The sequence below is a fragment of the Rhyacophila brunnea genome, unplaced genomic scaffold, assembly GCF_057557595.1.
Source record: "Rhyacophila brunnea isolate RB1 unplaced genomic scaffold, BYU_Rbru_1.0 scaffold_24, whole genome shotgun sequence".
Lineage (NCBI taxonomy): Eukaryota > Metazoa > Arthropoda > Insecta > Trichoptera > Rhyacophilidae > Rhyacophila > Rhyacophila brunnea.
The window spans coordinates 8,849,067-8,865,560 of NW_028232904.1; the positions used below are offsets into that span (position 1 = coordinate 8,849,067).

General features: G+C 36.8%; 1 protein-coding gene across 1 annotated transcript in view; it reads right to left on the reverse strand.

Moving 5' to 3' along the window:
- Positions 1-1,480: 1,480 nt before the first annotated feature.
- LOC147068997 (E3 SUMO-protein ligase RanBP2-like) overlaps positions 1,481-16,494 on the reverse strand; it is a 31,954-nt gene continuing 16,940 nt past the window's right edge. Inside the window, exons 6-14 of the mRNA XM_085951185.1 lie at positions 16,098-16,240; positions 14,243-15,201; positions 13,029-13,249; positions 12,151-12,285; positions 11,049-11,249; positions 10,378-10,479; positions 7,237-7,431; positions 6,416-6,514; positions 1,481-3,985 (exon numbers count right to left, since the gene is read on the reverse strand). Of these exons, the coding sequence (XP_085807311.1) occupies positions 3,971-3,985; positions 6,416-6,514; positions 7,237-7,431; positions 10,378-10,479; positions 11,049-11,249; positions 12,151-12,285; positions 13,029-13,249; positions 14,243-15,201; positions 16,098-16,240 (2,070 nt within the window). The 3' untranslated portion in view covers positions 1,481-3,970. The remainder of the gene's footprint in view (positions 3,986-6,415; positions 6,515-7,236; positions 7,432-10,377; positions 10,480-11,048; positions 11,250-12,150; positions 12,286-13,028; positions 13,250-14,242; positions 15,202-16,097; positions 16,241-16,494) is intronic.

Sequence of the window (16,494 nt, forward strand, 5' to 3'; positions counted from 1 at the left end):
TGTATATAATATTACATTTTTCTCAATTTGCTTGGGGGTGCTGCAGTTCCGCAGTGCATATGGACGAGCCGCCACTGCATAGAATATACTTTGTGGTGTCATCTTTTCTAAATAATATTGATATTTTCATATAATATACATATATTTATGTATATAATATTACATTTTTCTCAATTTGCTTGGGGGTGCTGCAGTTCCGCAGTGCATATGGACGAGCCGCCACTGCATAGAATATACTTTGTGGTGTCATCTTTTTATTATATTGTACAAATAACTAAATAATTACAAGATAAAAAGAACTTTTTATATACGTTTTTAAATTTTCTGTTGAATTATTATGCTTGTCTCTGTTCTGGCAGAACACACTAACTGGAAAATACTAGTTTTGAGTAATTTGACTTTGAAGTTGTTAAAAAGTTTGAAATATCATGTGAGTTTATTAAGTAATCGTAAAAAGGATGACTTTAAAATAAAGACTGTTTATTTATTAAGAAGGTTTCCAGACGGTAAAGTTTGAAATAAGGAACATTTTGGTACTAACTCAATATGTCATTTTTTCGAATTAGTGTCTTCTGCCAGAACAACGAATATGCTCAAACTTGTACTTGATATGACGTAAATAAAAAACAAACAAATATAGAATACTGAAATGTCATTTTGATTTCCATAGTAACGTACGTATATATTAATAATTTAATTGCTAGGACCACCCCCTTAGCAACCAATATTAGTCTTTTACTTTTTACGGATTTTTCTGAAATAACTTTCCATACAAAACAGAATTAACTGAAAATGAATTCAATTCTGCTTTAAGATGGCTAAAAGTATCAGAGAATGCATTGGCATCATGTTCTGATATATTCTAAAAGTTTCAAATGTCTAGCTAGTCAGGAAGTTAGTTAAAAATCGATTGCAAGATTTGTACTGGATAAACAAAAATACGTGCTAATAAAAACAATAGTATCTTAGAAGTTATGTGTTATATCTCTTGACCACTGAATATTGAAATGTACAGTTGGCACACGTATGTGGTAATCAAAAGAATTTTGTGGCTTAAATCCATTGACCACTGCATATTTGTTGATTTTAAAATGCTTTTGTGTACTTTTACTTTCGCCAAATTTGTCGCTTGGCTCCCGAATTGACATCTACGGCGATGAAATATTAATATTATTTTACTACTTCCATGTATTTTCAGGTTATTTAAAAAAAATCCTGTTGGACGAGTGGGTTGATGCTAAAAAGGTTAGAGACAACTTTTTTACATGGGTTGGTGTAGGTTTTGAAAAACATAATTGAAACAACAAATTTATAATACTAATTGTTTTTTAATAATTATCTATATAATAAATGTAGGTACATACTGTTCAGAATAAATTTTATTTTTTTTACAAATCCGAATACTTCAATAAAATGAATTTGTAAAAAAAAATTAATAAACATCCCTACAGATAAATAAGTCAATAGGTATTTCAGTTTTCAGTACATTTTCAAGACTATAATGAATAATTTCATCATTGCTACTATGTATGTATGTAATTACGGTTTAAAAAGAAAACCAACGTTTTGTACAATTGAACCAGTCATGATCCAGATTTCCCTCTGATTAGCAACGGGCAAAACATCGAGGGCGTCGACAGCTTCAAATATCTGGGGGTACACATCATGGGAGATAGCATTTTGCAGATAGCTCGCTATCCAAATGGGAATGACTGAAGCAACATTCAACTCGATGCGGAGTATCTGAGACTCACGATTTTACTCGGTCAAAACCAAATGCCGCCTATTCGCATGCATTCTGACAGTACTGACTTACGGTAGCGAATCGTGGCACCTTACGAAGGCTCAGAGCAATCGTATACTGAGCTTCGAAAACAGATGTTTGCGACGGATACTGAGTGTGCGGTAGGGTGGTATGATTTAAGGAGTAACGAGGAGATAAGAGAACGCACCGAGCAGCCTCTCATCACGTTGAGAGTAAAGAGGCGACGTTGGACCTGACTCAGCCACCTGCTTCGGATGCCAGAAGAGAACCTGAACCTGGCTTGCCTGTTCTTCAAGCCAACCGGATTCCGGCGTCCTGGAAGATCTACAGAGTATACGGCGGAACTACGGAATGCTGGTATGACCTGGAACGATGCAAGATGCAACAGGGATTTTTGGAGGCGCCGCGTGGTGTCCATATGCTCCAACTAAGGAGCGGATATGGCCGAGGAATAATGAAGACTATGTAATTTAATTTAGCGCAGCTAAATTACCGTAAATGAATATTGAGAATTCTGGAATTAGTCCTGAACAAATTACATAATAATATAAGCTTTGTAAAAAAAGATATTAGTGTCCGTATGATACCCTATCTTTTATTGTCATATGATGCATACACACGATGTATTATTTTGTGAATACTCATTCAATTTATTCGTATATTTCAGTAAAACTTTCTATTAGTGTTTTTAATTGGATGAAACCGCAATGATTCTTTGCTGATACCGCCCACTTTAAATGTCTATCGTAAAAAAGACAGTTGTGGACTCATATAGCTGACGCACTCTGGTAATTTCCCTGCATTGACCGACCGTTTAGAATTAGAGTCCTGATAATGGTGTGAAAACTAAAACACCTATCGACTTACGTTTGACCAGTCTGTAGATTTAAAACATATTTGACTATTGAGAAATATTATCTATCCCAGAATCGTGTCTATTCGTGATAGACCCGTGGCCATGGCGGGTATACACGCAGCTAATTACATAGTTAACATTATAAAAAACCGTGTTAAAAAAATTGCATAAATTCATGCCCAATACAATGACTCATTTGAATAGCATATAACCGTGTTATGATCAAATTGTTTATTTTAACAAGGGGGAGCCTGATGCCGGTTCTCATGTGGCGATTTTTTTTATCAGAATGACAGTTGGAAGTCGATTAATAGCCATATTTCAACCAAGTTGAATTGACCGAAATTAAGGTTCTTTCAAAATTTTGTTTATATTTAATTTTATATATTTTATGACCAACTTTAAAGATAATTTTTTATTAATTGAGGTCATTTTATTTTGCAATTCGCATTTACAAAAACAAAATATTCAATTCGCAGTCCTAAATGGGTACCGACAGTTTTATACGATTATCTCAAAATCGCCGTGAACGGAATCTTCCAACTTTCAAACTAACAGCGTCAATTATTATGATTCGATTTATTATTGGGTAGCCATTTGACGATCCATCCATCGTTATTGTTTAAAATGGGCTGTATCATCTCATTCACCATCGTGTATCGTCATGTTATGTCATTTAAATTTAAAATTACACGGATTCGGCAAGTGCATGAATATGGTCAAAGAAACGCATTTCATTATTCTCTACTTTCGAGAAGAGCCCAAACACAAGAAAATTTACATTTAACCGATGCGTATCAGGAAATACGTATAGAATTAAATCTGTCACTTTATTGTATGGCCAGTACCATACATAATTCAAAATCGTCATTACGATGCCGAATTAAAATTAATTTACAGCAATATTGACTGTTTCAGTGAATTTTAAATCATGTAGAAAAATGGTTACACGGTTTTTGACAGATAAATTACAAACAAATCCGCAATGCGACATAAAATGCAATATATTCAAGTAGTAAGCTCATGCTAATAGATGACTTCCTTCAACGTCTTTGGTTTAGTACGATAATTAACTCAAAGTGACACATCGCTGTCTCTCCAGTTCAAACGGTGTCGCAGCACGGTAATGCAACATTTTTTTCCTAATACAATTCAGTATGATCAGATCTTCACACTCGTGATAAATGTATTTTTTCCAATAGATAAAGTGTACAGTTGTATATTATGATGTATTTGGGATTTCAAGTGATTCAGTATCAGATGATCCGAACCAGGGATGGACCACCCTATTTGAAGATAGAAGATTCGCAGGTTTGACACGGCCTCTTTGGTCACTACGGGAACAGTTCTCATGATAATATCTCCTGGAAAAGAAAAAGAATAGATATATTTAGACATCACAAACTCATAACAATCGTACTAACATTAAATTGTTAATGTTCATGGAAATGAACAGGTGACAGTAATATTTAATGATACTAAATCTACACCATTAAATTAATAATCGAATTCCCCATCAGCGAGGCATTCTAACATTTATCTTAACATTCAAAAAGAGCTAAATGTGATAAATATATCACATTTATCACTTTATATTGTATTCAAGCAGTTAACTATTACAATAAATTATCCGTCTGAACTGTCAAAAAGCGCTATTTTTTTACAGTTCCTCTCTTGGGTGTGTTAACTTTTAGAGCGGGATAGAGTAAGTCAATTACATATTATTAAGTACGCCACCTTAATTTATAGATCCCCGCGATCTGTCAAATATCGAGTGACTAGTTGTAACGTAATATTTGTTTTACTACATGCTGCAATGACATGACTAATAAAATTGTAGGTTTATGTTTGACGTTTCAATCAAAATTTCGAGCATTCCGAGGTTCGGGTGGAAAAAAACATAAATACCCGAATTTGACCGAATAGAGAAGTATTTCACATGCATGTCTACGAACTTAAATTTTCACCGTATTACGAATTTACCAATTATTGTAGATAATTGTCGATAGCCGCTGATAATCGCCTTATGTATGGAACGGCTTCCGTGTTAATTTGGACCAATGAAAATAATTGAAACGTGCAAAAGTGCTAACTCTTACAAATAGCTGCGCAGAAACTTTGACATAATCAGAACCTGTTTAAAAAAAAAACCTATAAAACAGAATCGTAATTTATTCTGACCCAAGGCAATTTGCACGCCGTTAAAAATAAATAACATCCTTTGAATTTAAATTCTAATTGATTTAAGTTTTGTACTATTTCATTTGAGTAATATTTTGCGACCCGGGTTTCATCTTTTGGTATCGTCAGGCACTATGCGCACTCACCAATGGCAAATACACACTGACAACGAATACAGCTAAGGCTATACCTCAGTTGAGGCATGGTCTAAAAAGATTGTGGCTAGGCGATGCGCGGATTGCGGGTCGCGGGTGCAAATTACGCATACCGAAAGAAATATAATTTGTCATATCGCACCGTGAGTGTAAAACCAAGGCATCTGCAAAAGACATATTTTGGATATATTAGGGTTTGAAGTCTTCGTTTTGTTAGGACAAAGAGTTTCTATATTTGCTTTTTTTTTATTTGATTATCTACCATAATATTTGGTTTATATCTATATTATATTGCATGTTCTTTCAGTTACTTCACTTTTACATTATCAAGTTCACGACTTTTGCAGTTGTTTTGCATTTAACCTAGAAATTGAAAAATTTGCAGATACTAAGATCCCCGGGGTTCCAGCGGCTAGCTCAGGTGTCCATCGAACCCCGGATTCACAAAAAAAAAAGTACGATATATTTGAGGGTGGAATTAAATAAAACCACGTCTGTCTCGTGTAACTTGGTAATCCTTATATTTTACACTTTCTTTACATGTTTAGGTTTTGCAATTAGTTACGCAGGTCCGTATATGTCGGAAAGGGGACGCTTACTAATTTTTTTTTCTTTTTAAATTTCGCGTACCGACGCCGTCCAGCAAAAAGGACTCTCGTGATTGGCCAAATTTTATCGCGTGATCTTTGATTCGGCGAATCACGAGCCTGACCCTGGCGCCGGCGCGCGAGGATTTCACGCACAATGCGCGGCAAAATTTATTATATTTAAATACTTATATTTAGTCTTAAAATTATCGCTTTCATCCATCATCATTTATACTTTTTAAATTAAATTAAATTTATCTTAATTACACCTCCGCCCAATATGTGATTTTCACACACCGGACGAAGGCCCTTACTTATAAATAAAAAAATACTTACGTGGTTGAGCAAGGAATCAGATTAGATGTTTTATGAAGCCGTTTCTAGAGGTCAGGGTTACGTTTCGACTTGAGCTACTAAATGATTATTTTACACTGGGAGAAGCCCGCCTGTAACAGGGGTGTATCAATACCTTGGTTTTTTACTCACGGTGCGATATAAATCCAACATGCGTCCATATAATGTTCTGTTTATTGTTCTATTAGTAACAATAATAATATATTCATTGACATGTTTTCTGTTTAAAGTAAATAGGTAACGTTTTTAGTCATCTTTACACAGTTTAAGGATTAAGACCCCCGTCTTAATTGACATATTCACACCTCGACGTTCGGTCTCCGAGTAGCCAGCGAGTCCAAAATTTCGTCGCGCCTATATTTGAAAATTATTTGCCGTTTCACTGAAGTATCGCCTTAATTGATCATTTATATAGTAATTTAATACAATAAAAGAAGGTACAAACCTTATTACCTACTAAGTAAAGGATCATGTATAAAAACAATGATATATCAGAGTTAGATAAACAAATAATAACCTCGAAGGAAGCGTGGAATACGACAGCTTCTGATTCAGACGGCAGAGTCGCGTTCATCTTCTCACCGGCCACTCGAACCACGCATTCTCCGCCTTCGAACTGAAATTAATTAATCAAGTCTCATTAGTCTCTGCACTAAAACTGGAAGCGATTCCAATCAGAACGTTGTATAAGCAAACTTGAATTTAATGGAACATCATTACAAAAAAAATTAAAGCAACTTTCAATAGATACTTGGTTTTTCGATGTTCCTTTGATTTATTTTGTGTAAAACTTCCCACATTTCGATACAGATAGCGAGGTAATCTCTGTGTTCACAATACAGACTCCGCACTTACTTCGATTAGAGCAGTGAATGAAACATCACTTGAAAGGTAAAGAACAGTGGCGATGAATGAAAATAGGTTCTTAAGATCCAACATAAATAGTGCACACTAATCTTTATCAGTCATACTTATTCGTTTTCATTTAACTACGAATACAATTTGCAGATGGTGCTGGTTAGTTATTAAAATTCAATTAAACCCTATTTAGCCATAGTATAGGCTGATCCGACGAAAATAATGCACACTTTTGCAGTCATACATATTTGTTTTCTTTAATACACATTACAAAATGGTGTTAAGTAGTTAGTATTTTAAAATTCATTAAGCTCTGCCTAAACCAAACCACAATCGATACACCCGTTCGCCACTGGTAAGGAATATGCTTACACACTAAAATAAAAAGAAAATTTTCTTGCGATCTGAAAACACTGGACTAATGTTTGCTGAGAAATAGGATTTATAAGGATCTATAAGAGGGTATAAAGGCATCCTTACTTGAACAGAGTCCCCGGGCGTGACGGGCAAGTCTTTAATGATCTGGTTGTCGGCCGTTGACAGGAGTTGAAGGCGGCCACTACCCTCCCCGGACGACAGCAGGTTTAATTTAGCTTCGCTCCCATCTACCACCGCATCGCAACTCCACACGATGCTCAACTCTCCTTCCTCGTCCTCGTCTTCTTCCTCCTCTCCCTGATACAAATAGATAAAATAAAACTTTTGCTTTAAAATGCTGGCAATGCATATTATGTATTTAATTTTCTACTATTTTATATTCAATGAATTGAGATTTAATGATTGGCCTGGTGAGTTAATGGTGGGTGAATTAGAGATTTAATGATGAATGCCTGGTGGTGTGTCCTGTATGGAGGCATTGACGCCGTATGGAAAAGGTGGATATGTCCCCGTATGAAACCTGCCACATACTAACAGGATGATTAAAACCTACGCCTGTGGCAAGAGTACTCATTCTGGCTGGAATAGCACCGCGAGAAGTAGCCGCCGCACAGCCAATTTGTGATGAAAGACACCCATTGCATGGACGTTCAATTATGTTTAAAATCTACGAAAAGCTTCTTTATGTCATCCAAGGAGATGGAAAGAATAGTGAGGTGGTGTGAGAGATGCGACCACGCAGTCTTCAAAATTGTACTTCGAGAAGATGCAAGATTGTGTTAATCGCAAGCGTAATCAAGAGAAGACATTGATTTTTAATACAGTAAGTCGTCGACTTAGGCGAATTCAACTTATGTGAATTCGTACTTACGCGATTTTTTAAAATTATGTTTTTTTTTTGCTGCAATTTGTTTTTCTGCTTACATAAAATATTATGTTATATATATATATTATTGATCATGTAAAAAAATTAGTAGTAATGCAATCTACGATAGGTAATTTACCAAGAAAAGAGCAATAATAATAGAAGAAATGGAAAAAATATTGGTTATATGGATGGAAGATATGCAGCAGCAACAAATTCCAATAAGCCTTATAATCATACAGGATAAAGCGTTGAGTCGTTTTGACAACAAAGTGTAAAAATGATGATAGTGTTGAGGGTCTAGGACGATTTGGCACCGCGAACTGGCCTCCGGTAATTGGCCGCCGGTACAATCAGAGGCCGGCCCAATTGGCCTCCGGGAGGATTGGACGCCGCACAGTTGAATTAAATGCGCAAAGGAATAGACGTACGTTACGATTTGTTGGAGTAAATAAGCAAGTCAGTTTAATATGCTTCTATCTTCTCAGTAGCCGTAACTTATACATTTCGCGCTTGACACATTTTTAATATAGATTGAGAATAATTATTATGCCTTATGATGTTTATTAAAAGAAAATAATTCTTCCCTCGTTAAAACTTAAAGATGTGCATAATCAATTAATTTATTGTCTGTACATGGGTACTTATTTATATTTACAACAAATATTAAAAATAATGTTCGATGTTAGAATGAAAATTACATTATATTTCAGCGTTTTATCGACTTAATATTATAATAAAGCTTAAACATGTATATTATTATGCATAAATGCGTATTTTAAGATAGTATGAAATTACAAACAAAATATTAAGTAAGTTATCTGCTAAGTATAAATGTTTCAGTAGTTTGATTAAAAACTACTTAGGTACTGGGTGCCGGACGAAATCCCGAAAGCCGAAATCCCGAAAAAAAAAAATACAAACATCAATAATTGCGCAATTTTTGCAAGAGACACAAAAACCCATTTTTTGTGGAAATATAAAAAAAGTGTAAAATACAAACATCAATAATTGCGCAATCGTGAATTGCGCAATTTTCGCAAGAGACACAAAATGGTCTCTCCTGAAAAAAATTGCGCAATCGGAAAAATCCATTTTCCGCAAAAATGGGATTTGTCTCTCTTACAAAAATTGCGCTCACGATTGCGCAATTATTAATGTTTATATTTTTTTATTTTTCGGGATTTCAGCCATTTGGGATTTCAGCATTCGGGATTTCGGCCTTCGGGATTTCATCCGGCACCCAGTACCTAAGTAGTTTATCAATCAAACTACTGAAACATTTATACTTAGCAGATAACTTACTTAATATTTTGTTTGTAATTTCATACTATCTTAAAATACGCATTTATGCATAATAATATACATGTTTAAGCTTTATTATAATATTAAGTCGATAAAACGCTGAAATATAATGTAATTTTCATTCTAACATCGAACATTATTTTTAATATTTGTTGTAAATATAAATAAGTACCCATGTATAGACAATAAATTAATTGATTATGCACATCTTTAAGTTTTAACGAGGGAAGAATTATTTTCTTTTAATAAACATCATAAGGCATAATAATTATTCTCAATCTATATTAAAAATGTGTCAAGCGCAAAATGTATAATGTACGACTACTGAAAAGATAGAAGCATATTAAACTGACTTGCTTATTTACTCCAACAAATCGTAACGTACGTCTATTCCTTTGCGCATTTAATTCAACTGTGCGGCGTCCAATCCTCCCTGAGGCCAATTGGGTCGGCGTCGAATTGGGTCGGCGTCCAATTGGGCCAGTGTCCGATTGTACCGGCGGCCAATTACCGGAGGCCAATCGGCGGAGGCCAGTTCGCGGTGCCAAATCGTCCCATTCCCTAGTGTTGATACCAATATGTTCACTGCAAGCCACGGACGGTTTCAAATATTTAAAAGCCGTAATAAACTACACAACATCAAAGTAACAGGTGAGGCTGCCGAGTTGTGCAGATACAGAGGAAGCTATGAATTTCATCAAGAGTCAAAATCATAAAAATGAGGATTACCTGCCACAACAAAATTTTAATATGGACGAAACTGGGCTTTTTGGAAAAAATGCCAGATCTGACATATAAAATATCCCAACTAGAAAAATCTATGCCAGGTTTTAATGTGTCTAAAGATAGGGTAACCCTTTTACTTGGTGGAAATGCTGCTGGGGATTCCAAATCTAACCATTCATCAATCAAGTGTTCTTATATTATGTATGTATGTAGGTCCATTTTATTTTCACTTATCGTTTGAAACTATCACATATTATTTAAAAAATTGCATGATTTTGAGTTTTATTCGACTTACTGTATATTATTATATTTTCTAGGAATACGTAATGACGTCACGATAATCTTACATAATCATATTCTCCTTCGTAATGTGCATCGTCATCGTACTCTTGTTCAGTCTCGTACTGCTCCTGGTCTTGGTGCACTTCCTCTACTCCCTTCAGTATCGCCTGTAAAAAAAAAACAACCATAGACAACCATATTAATTTCAAAGTTGTTTTTCCACAGTTTAAACCAACGATATGGAGCTACATTAAATGAAATTGAAGCTCCTTTAGACAAACAGGTGCTACTTTGGTCTACATAATCAGCGAACGTCTCACATTAAGATGTACAAAACCTAACCTAACCAATACTGATTTACGAGTCAGAGTGTTAGATTTTCACTAAGGCCGATGGGCGTGTGCTCGATATATTCGAGAGGAAGGTGATACGTAGGATATATGGATTGATGCTAGAAGGAGAATAATGGTGTATTCTGCATAACCTGGAGCTTTACAACTTCTTCCAAGAAGATTGTATCTCCGAATTCATTATACTTGGTAGACACGCGGCTGGCGCAGACCTGGAGGACACCAGATAGATAGAGACCAGGATAGATGAAGGAAGTTCTTGAAGGAGGGTAGGACTCGCCCTGGGTTGTTGGGCCAAGTGGTGTGTACCTATTCATCTGTTGTCACTTTTTTTTCGCGTTAACAGTAAAGACGACTGCTAGAATAGGTGAAGTAAGCATGCATACCTGCTGCACATCATTGAACTTGTTGCTGAAGGCGGTCGCAGCATCTTCCGTTGAGAACCGTACGGCCAGCTGCTCGGGCGTGCCCTGGGGGTGGTCACTGGTGTAATTAAGTCCCGCCCACACCAAAGCGTTCTTCGACTTCGCCATCGGCTGCAGCTGCATTTCTACAGTAATCCGCTGGTTCAACACACACTTGTGCACCTATACAATGTAACAATAAACACACATAAGTCAATTATACCGAAATTATATGAGCCATCCTAAAGAGTCCCATTAACAGTCTGGACCTAATGAGAAATGTCATTTTCAATTTCATCGTTAAATCGTGGGCAAATTAGAAATACTATTGACTGAGGGTATCTGTTTTAATTTAACAGATAGGTATTTTAGTGAAACATGTCCCCTAATTTTATTGAGTCAGCATTTACTTAGTTTTTTAAAGTTTCCAACACTATATAAACAAGAATTAACTGTATTCTGTGTCAGTGGGCATTTGCCATTGGTGAGTGCGCATAATTCCTGAAGATGCGGAAAGGCGAAACCCAGATCGCAAACAAATACTCAAAACAGAATAGACCAAAATTTTAATCAATTAGAACCCCAATTAGAACCCAATCCAACTCAACGACGATTACTTGAAGGCATGAGCTTCCGTATTTCATCCTGTCAATTCTGTCAGTTTGACATTTGCCTTTATAATGATAGTATGTAGCCTGCTTTTATTAATTATTTTAACAGACAATAATAATACGAAACAATAATAATATACTAGTAAATACAACGCCCACGCCACGAGCGTCTTACGCATCGGCTTATAACGCTGTGGGTCCCAGGTTCGAATCCTGGGTCTGATAAATACACATATTGTTTTTCAATTTGTGTTGGGAATCAGAGTATGGACCTAATAGGTTGAGCAAGTGGCTGACGTGGGCCGTAAGATCCTATTAGGATCAGACATGGTGTAACGAGTGAATGAAATACAATCAAAAACTCATTATTTATCCAAATACGATCTCCATAACTCTAGGTTGACATTTGAAGTAAGAAAACATGAGGAAAGACTTCTTTACTCAGTGATCAATGACTATGCTAGGAATCTCACCTGGTCTTGTCTCATGAGCAGTCGATAGAGGGGGCTGGTTCGGTGCTTCAGAATTTTGATGATTCCGCGGGCCCTCTCCTTCCATTCTGAATCCGTGAACCGGAAGAGTTTACATCTGTCTGAAAGCTCCACTTCCTGAAAAACCAAGTCAAATAAATAAGAATATCATTCAAAAGGCTTCTAAACAAAAAAGTAGCCAATACAAGATGTCACGAATATAGAATGAACACCAACGAGATGACTGCAGATTTGTACACGTGTCAGTGTAGAAATAAATCTTAAAAATTTGCAAATTGTATTCTTAGTTCAATGAAAACAAATAAGTATGACTGACAAAGTTTAGTGTGCACTATTTATGACGAATCTTAAAAGCCTATCTCCACCCTTCGTCAATGCTGTGGATGGTATTTAGCTGTCTTCCAGGACGCAGGAATTTGGTTGGCTTGAAGAATAAGCCAGGTAAAAATTTTCTTGAGACAACTGTAGTGCGTCGGCTCTTCACTCTTAGCGTGATGAAAGGGTGCTTGGTCAGCTGTCTTATCTCATAAGTTATAATCACTGCATACCCAATATTCGCCGGAAACATCTATTCTCGAAGCTCAGTATACGGTTGCTGTTAGCCTTCGTAAGTTGCAATGACTCACTACTGTAAAGCAGCACCAATGGAATACAAGTATCGAATAGGCGGCATTCGGTTTTAATCGAGTACAGTCGAAAGCAAGCTCTCTTTGGAATGTGCCATCTCCCGTGATGTGCGCCCCAGGTATTTAAGGCTGTCGATACTCTCAATGTATTGCCCGTCACTAATCAAGAAGAAATATTTAACAAGGCTTTTGCACAAAATGCATTACACAGCAAAAAATATAATTGGTACTGACCTCGTCTTCCTCTCCGGTGACTACGTCGATTTCATCAGGCATGGAGATGACGGGAGCGTAGTATGGATCATATTCTCCGTCATCCCCGGTAGCGCTGCTGTCCTTAGCCTCGCTGTCGTCAAATTTCAGTGAGGAGTCATTACCCGTCTTGACAGGCTTCGCACCGAAGAGAGGTGTGCCCGCCCCCGCCCACGTGAAGGGGCCATTCGTTTCAGTGGTCGCTGTAAATAAATAGAATGAGTTATACACAAAGGTGTTGAAAAAAACCCCCTGTATGTGCAGATAATATGTATATTCTAAATAAAATAAAAAGGATCACGAATGTCTACAGAGGAATTTTTGTTTGAGGTTCATTATAAATGGAAATATTCATTAATTCCAAAATTCAAAATGAATTTGGCGGTCCTCTAACTTCGCTAGAGAAATTAAAACAAAAAGAAATACAGTCGAACTCGGTTATTATGATCACGGAGATAGCGAGATCTCGGATGTAATGAGGAAACATTCGTTGACATTTTAGTTTATGATTTTCTCCATACATTTATTCACTTTTATAACGAGCTGAATATCGATATATCGAGCAAAAATATCGTCAAAAATTTTCATAAAATGTGTCAATCGTTTAAAAACATTTTCTGATAGTGAAGTGTCTAAGTACCTAATTGGTGTTTTCGCCGACATCATTGAAAAAGTATCCACGGATATGGTTGAAATTTCATGTAAAAATTCGGCTCTATGTTACAAGAGCTTACCCGGAGAAAACTAGCAATCTCCACTTGCAATGAAAAAAAATCACTAATTTCATAAATCAGTATAGCAAATAGAGTTTGCCAATGCATTTCATAAAATTTAAATAAATATAATGTAACCTTTGACACTCTGTAAAAACTGTAAAAACACTCTTGACAGGCGAAAATAAGGAACAATGTTCAAAATAACGTTATAACAATATTATTAATAAAAATTTTAGCCGTGTTAACTAAATAATTATTATTTCAGATAATTCTGACTCATACTCGTAATACGAGCTAAAAATTCTAATTGTGTATTTTTGTTTGAATTGTGACTTTTTGTGTGACGTGACTGCTCATTTAAAAATACCTATTCTCTCATATAACGAGTAATGCTTATAACAAGCAAATTCTGTAGGTCCCATCTTCCTCGTAATAACCAAATTCGACTGTAATTAACAATAAGACGTTACAATCACTAACCGAACGGATTAGGCTGCATCTTGGCTAACGCAGAGAAGTCAACAGTGGCACCGGCATTCAGAGCAAATGCAGGCGGAGGAGCAGGTTTCGCACTCGGAGTCACCAGAGGAGACTTTCCAAACAACACAGCACCCGATTTAGTCACACTCGCCAATTTGTTGTCAATTAACGGTTTGGGATCATTCAACGATTTTGGCTCACTTGTTACTTTGAGGGCGGGGCTCGGATTCCACAGAGAATTACTATCTCCCGAGCCGAAAACGTTAACACTGAGAGGCGTCGCACCGAAAGTGCTGGCAATAATCGGTTTAGCGGCAAACGGACTAGCACTGCCGAAAACTGTCTGAGGAGTGCTACCAAAGGTTGACGAACCGAATGGAGGTAATTGGAATACTTTCGTTGTCGGTGGTGCTCCGATTCCAGATAATGGAACAGTTTGCCCGACGGTGTGTTTCGTCCCAAAAATATTTCCCTCGCCGCCGCCAAATATCGACTTTTGTCCGGAGAATATTGAGACTGGCGATTCTCGGGTTACTACGGGTGTCACAGCTACCGGCTCCTCGGGGGGGTTCTCTGCGTCCGAGTCCGCTTCGCAACCTATACATCCTGGACACGGTTCTCTCTGGCGGTACGCAAAGAATTTTTCTGGCAATTGTAGAGTGCGAGCGAATGCTTTGTCTTCTTCTGACACTACACTCTCGCTGACGACAACAATTTCGTCTTCCGGCGTTTCATTCTTAGGAGAAGAGCTTCTGGCAGTTTCTATAGCGGCGAGGAACTCGTTGGCAGCCGTGTCTGCCCGGAATCTGACACAGAAGTTTGTGGGGACAATCTCGCCTGAGCTGTAGTCGTTAGCGGAAAACACAAAAGAGCGATGATCTTTGTTGGTGTAACTGATGTCCGGAGTGAGGGCATGGTTCAGGCAGATCTTCAAAGTGGGAGTGCGTCTCATCAGAACTCTGAAAAGGATAAATACATCACATACACCGGTTAGTTATCTACTGAGAGACTACAGTCATCGATTGAACAACCATTGTTTAGAATCTTTTGATTTGGTTTAGAAGATTTTGAGACTTACCAACTTTTGGCAGTAACCCCCACAAAATGATAATTCAGGTGCAAAATTTTATTTTATGATTATTTTTAGTGTGTTTCCTGAATAATAAAAATGGCTATTGATCCCATATCGACTGCTTAATCTGCAAACCAGCTAACTCCATTTGGGCAAATTGTTCAGGAAAGAGAAAAAACGTAATCATTAAACAATTTTTTACTATATTTAGCAATTCCAAAAATACACTTCTTTTTTTTTATAATACACTATTTTAGCTTCCCTTTTATTATTTACTTATACTTAAATTTTATATAAAGAGCTGAGTTGTTCCATTTACGGTATTTGAAATTGCGCACCTGCAGTTGGCTGTTTTTTGTGAAGAACGATAACGTATTTATTTATAGGTATTGTAAAGTTTCCCAAACTGTTTGGTTTACCACCTCTTTTTATTTTGCATTTATTTTGTAATCAGGGCTGGTCCTAGCAAGTGTGTGGCCTGATTGGAACTTAAGTACGTTGAATTCTCAGCGCTCACTTTGTGAATCACTGATATAGATCAACAATCAAATAAAATCGCCAATAACAGCAAGTAACTATAGCAAGACATCAACAGATGGCCACCATTTTTTTTAAAATTTATAATTAATGCCCTCATGTTGTTAAAGAAGAGGCAATCGAACGAGGGGATACTGACTGGACATCGGCACCGGCATGAATGAATGAAACGCACAAAGAAATACACATTGTACCAAAGTGAACTCTTTAATAATAAAGGCAAGCAATAAGAGAAGCAATGCAGACCTGATCTTGCCGGTATCCGGATGCTTAAGGATCTTGATGTCGCCGACTCCGCATTCCTTCCACTCGCCCGTGTCGAAGCGGTACAGCTTGGCGCGGTGGCTGTACAGCACCACCTCCTCTTCCTCGCCAGTTTTCACTTCCACCTGAACACACCGCAAAACGTTAATATTATGTCGTCAGCGCAATGGGGGACAGAATTCACAACTACGTAATTATGTAATTTGAATCGCTTCAATGTTATTTCCTATTTGATTAATTGAACCAAAGATTATCACTACCTCTGAATTCTTGGTGGAGATTCATTATCGTATAATAATACATATACAATTTTACATTTTACAAATTTTAAAGTTGAAAGCACACAGGTCTTCTGCGTAGTTCCAATTTCAAAAACATT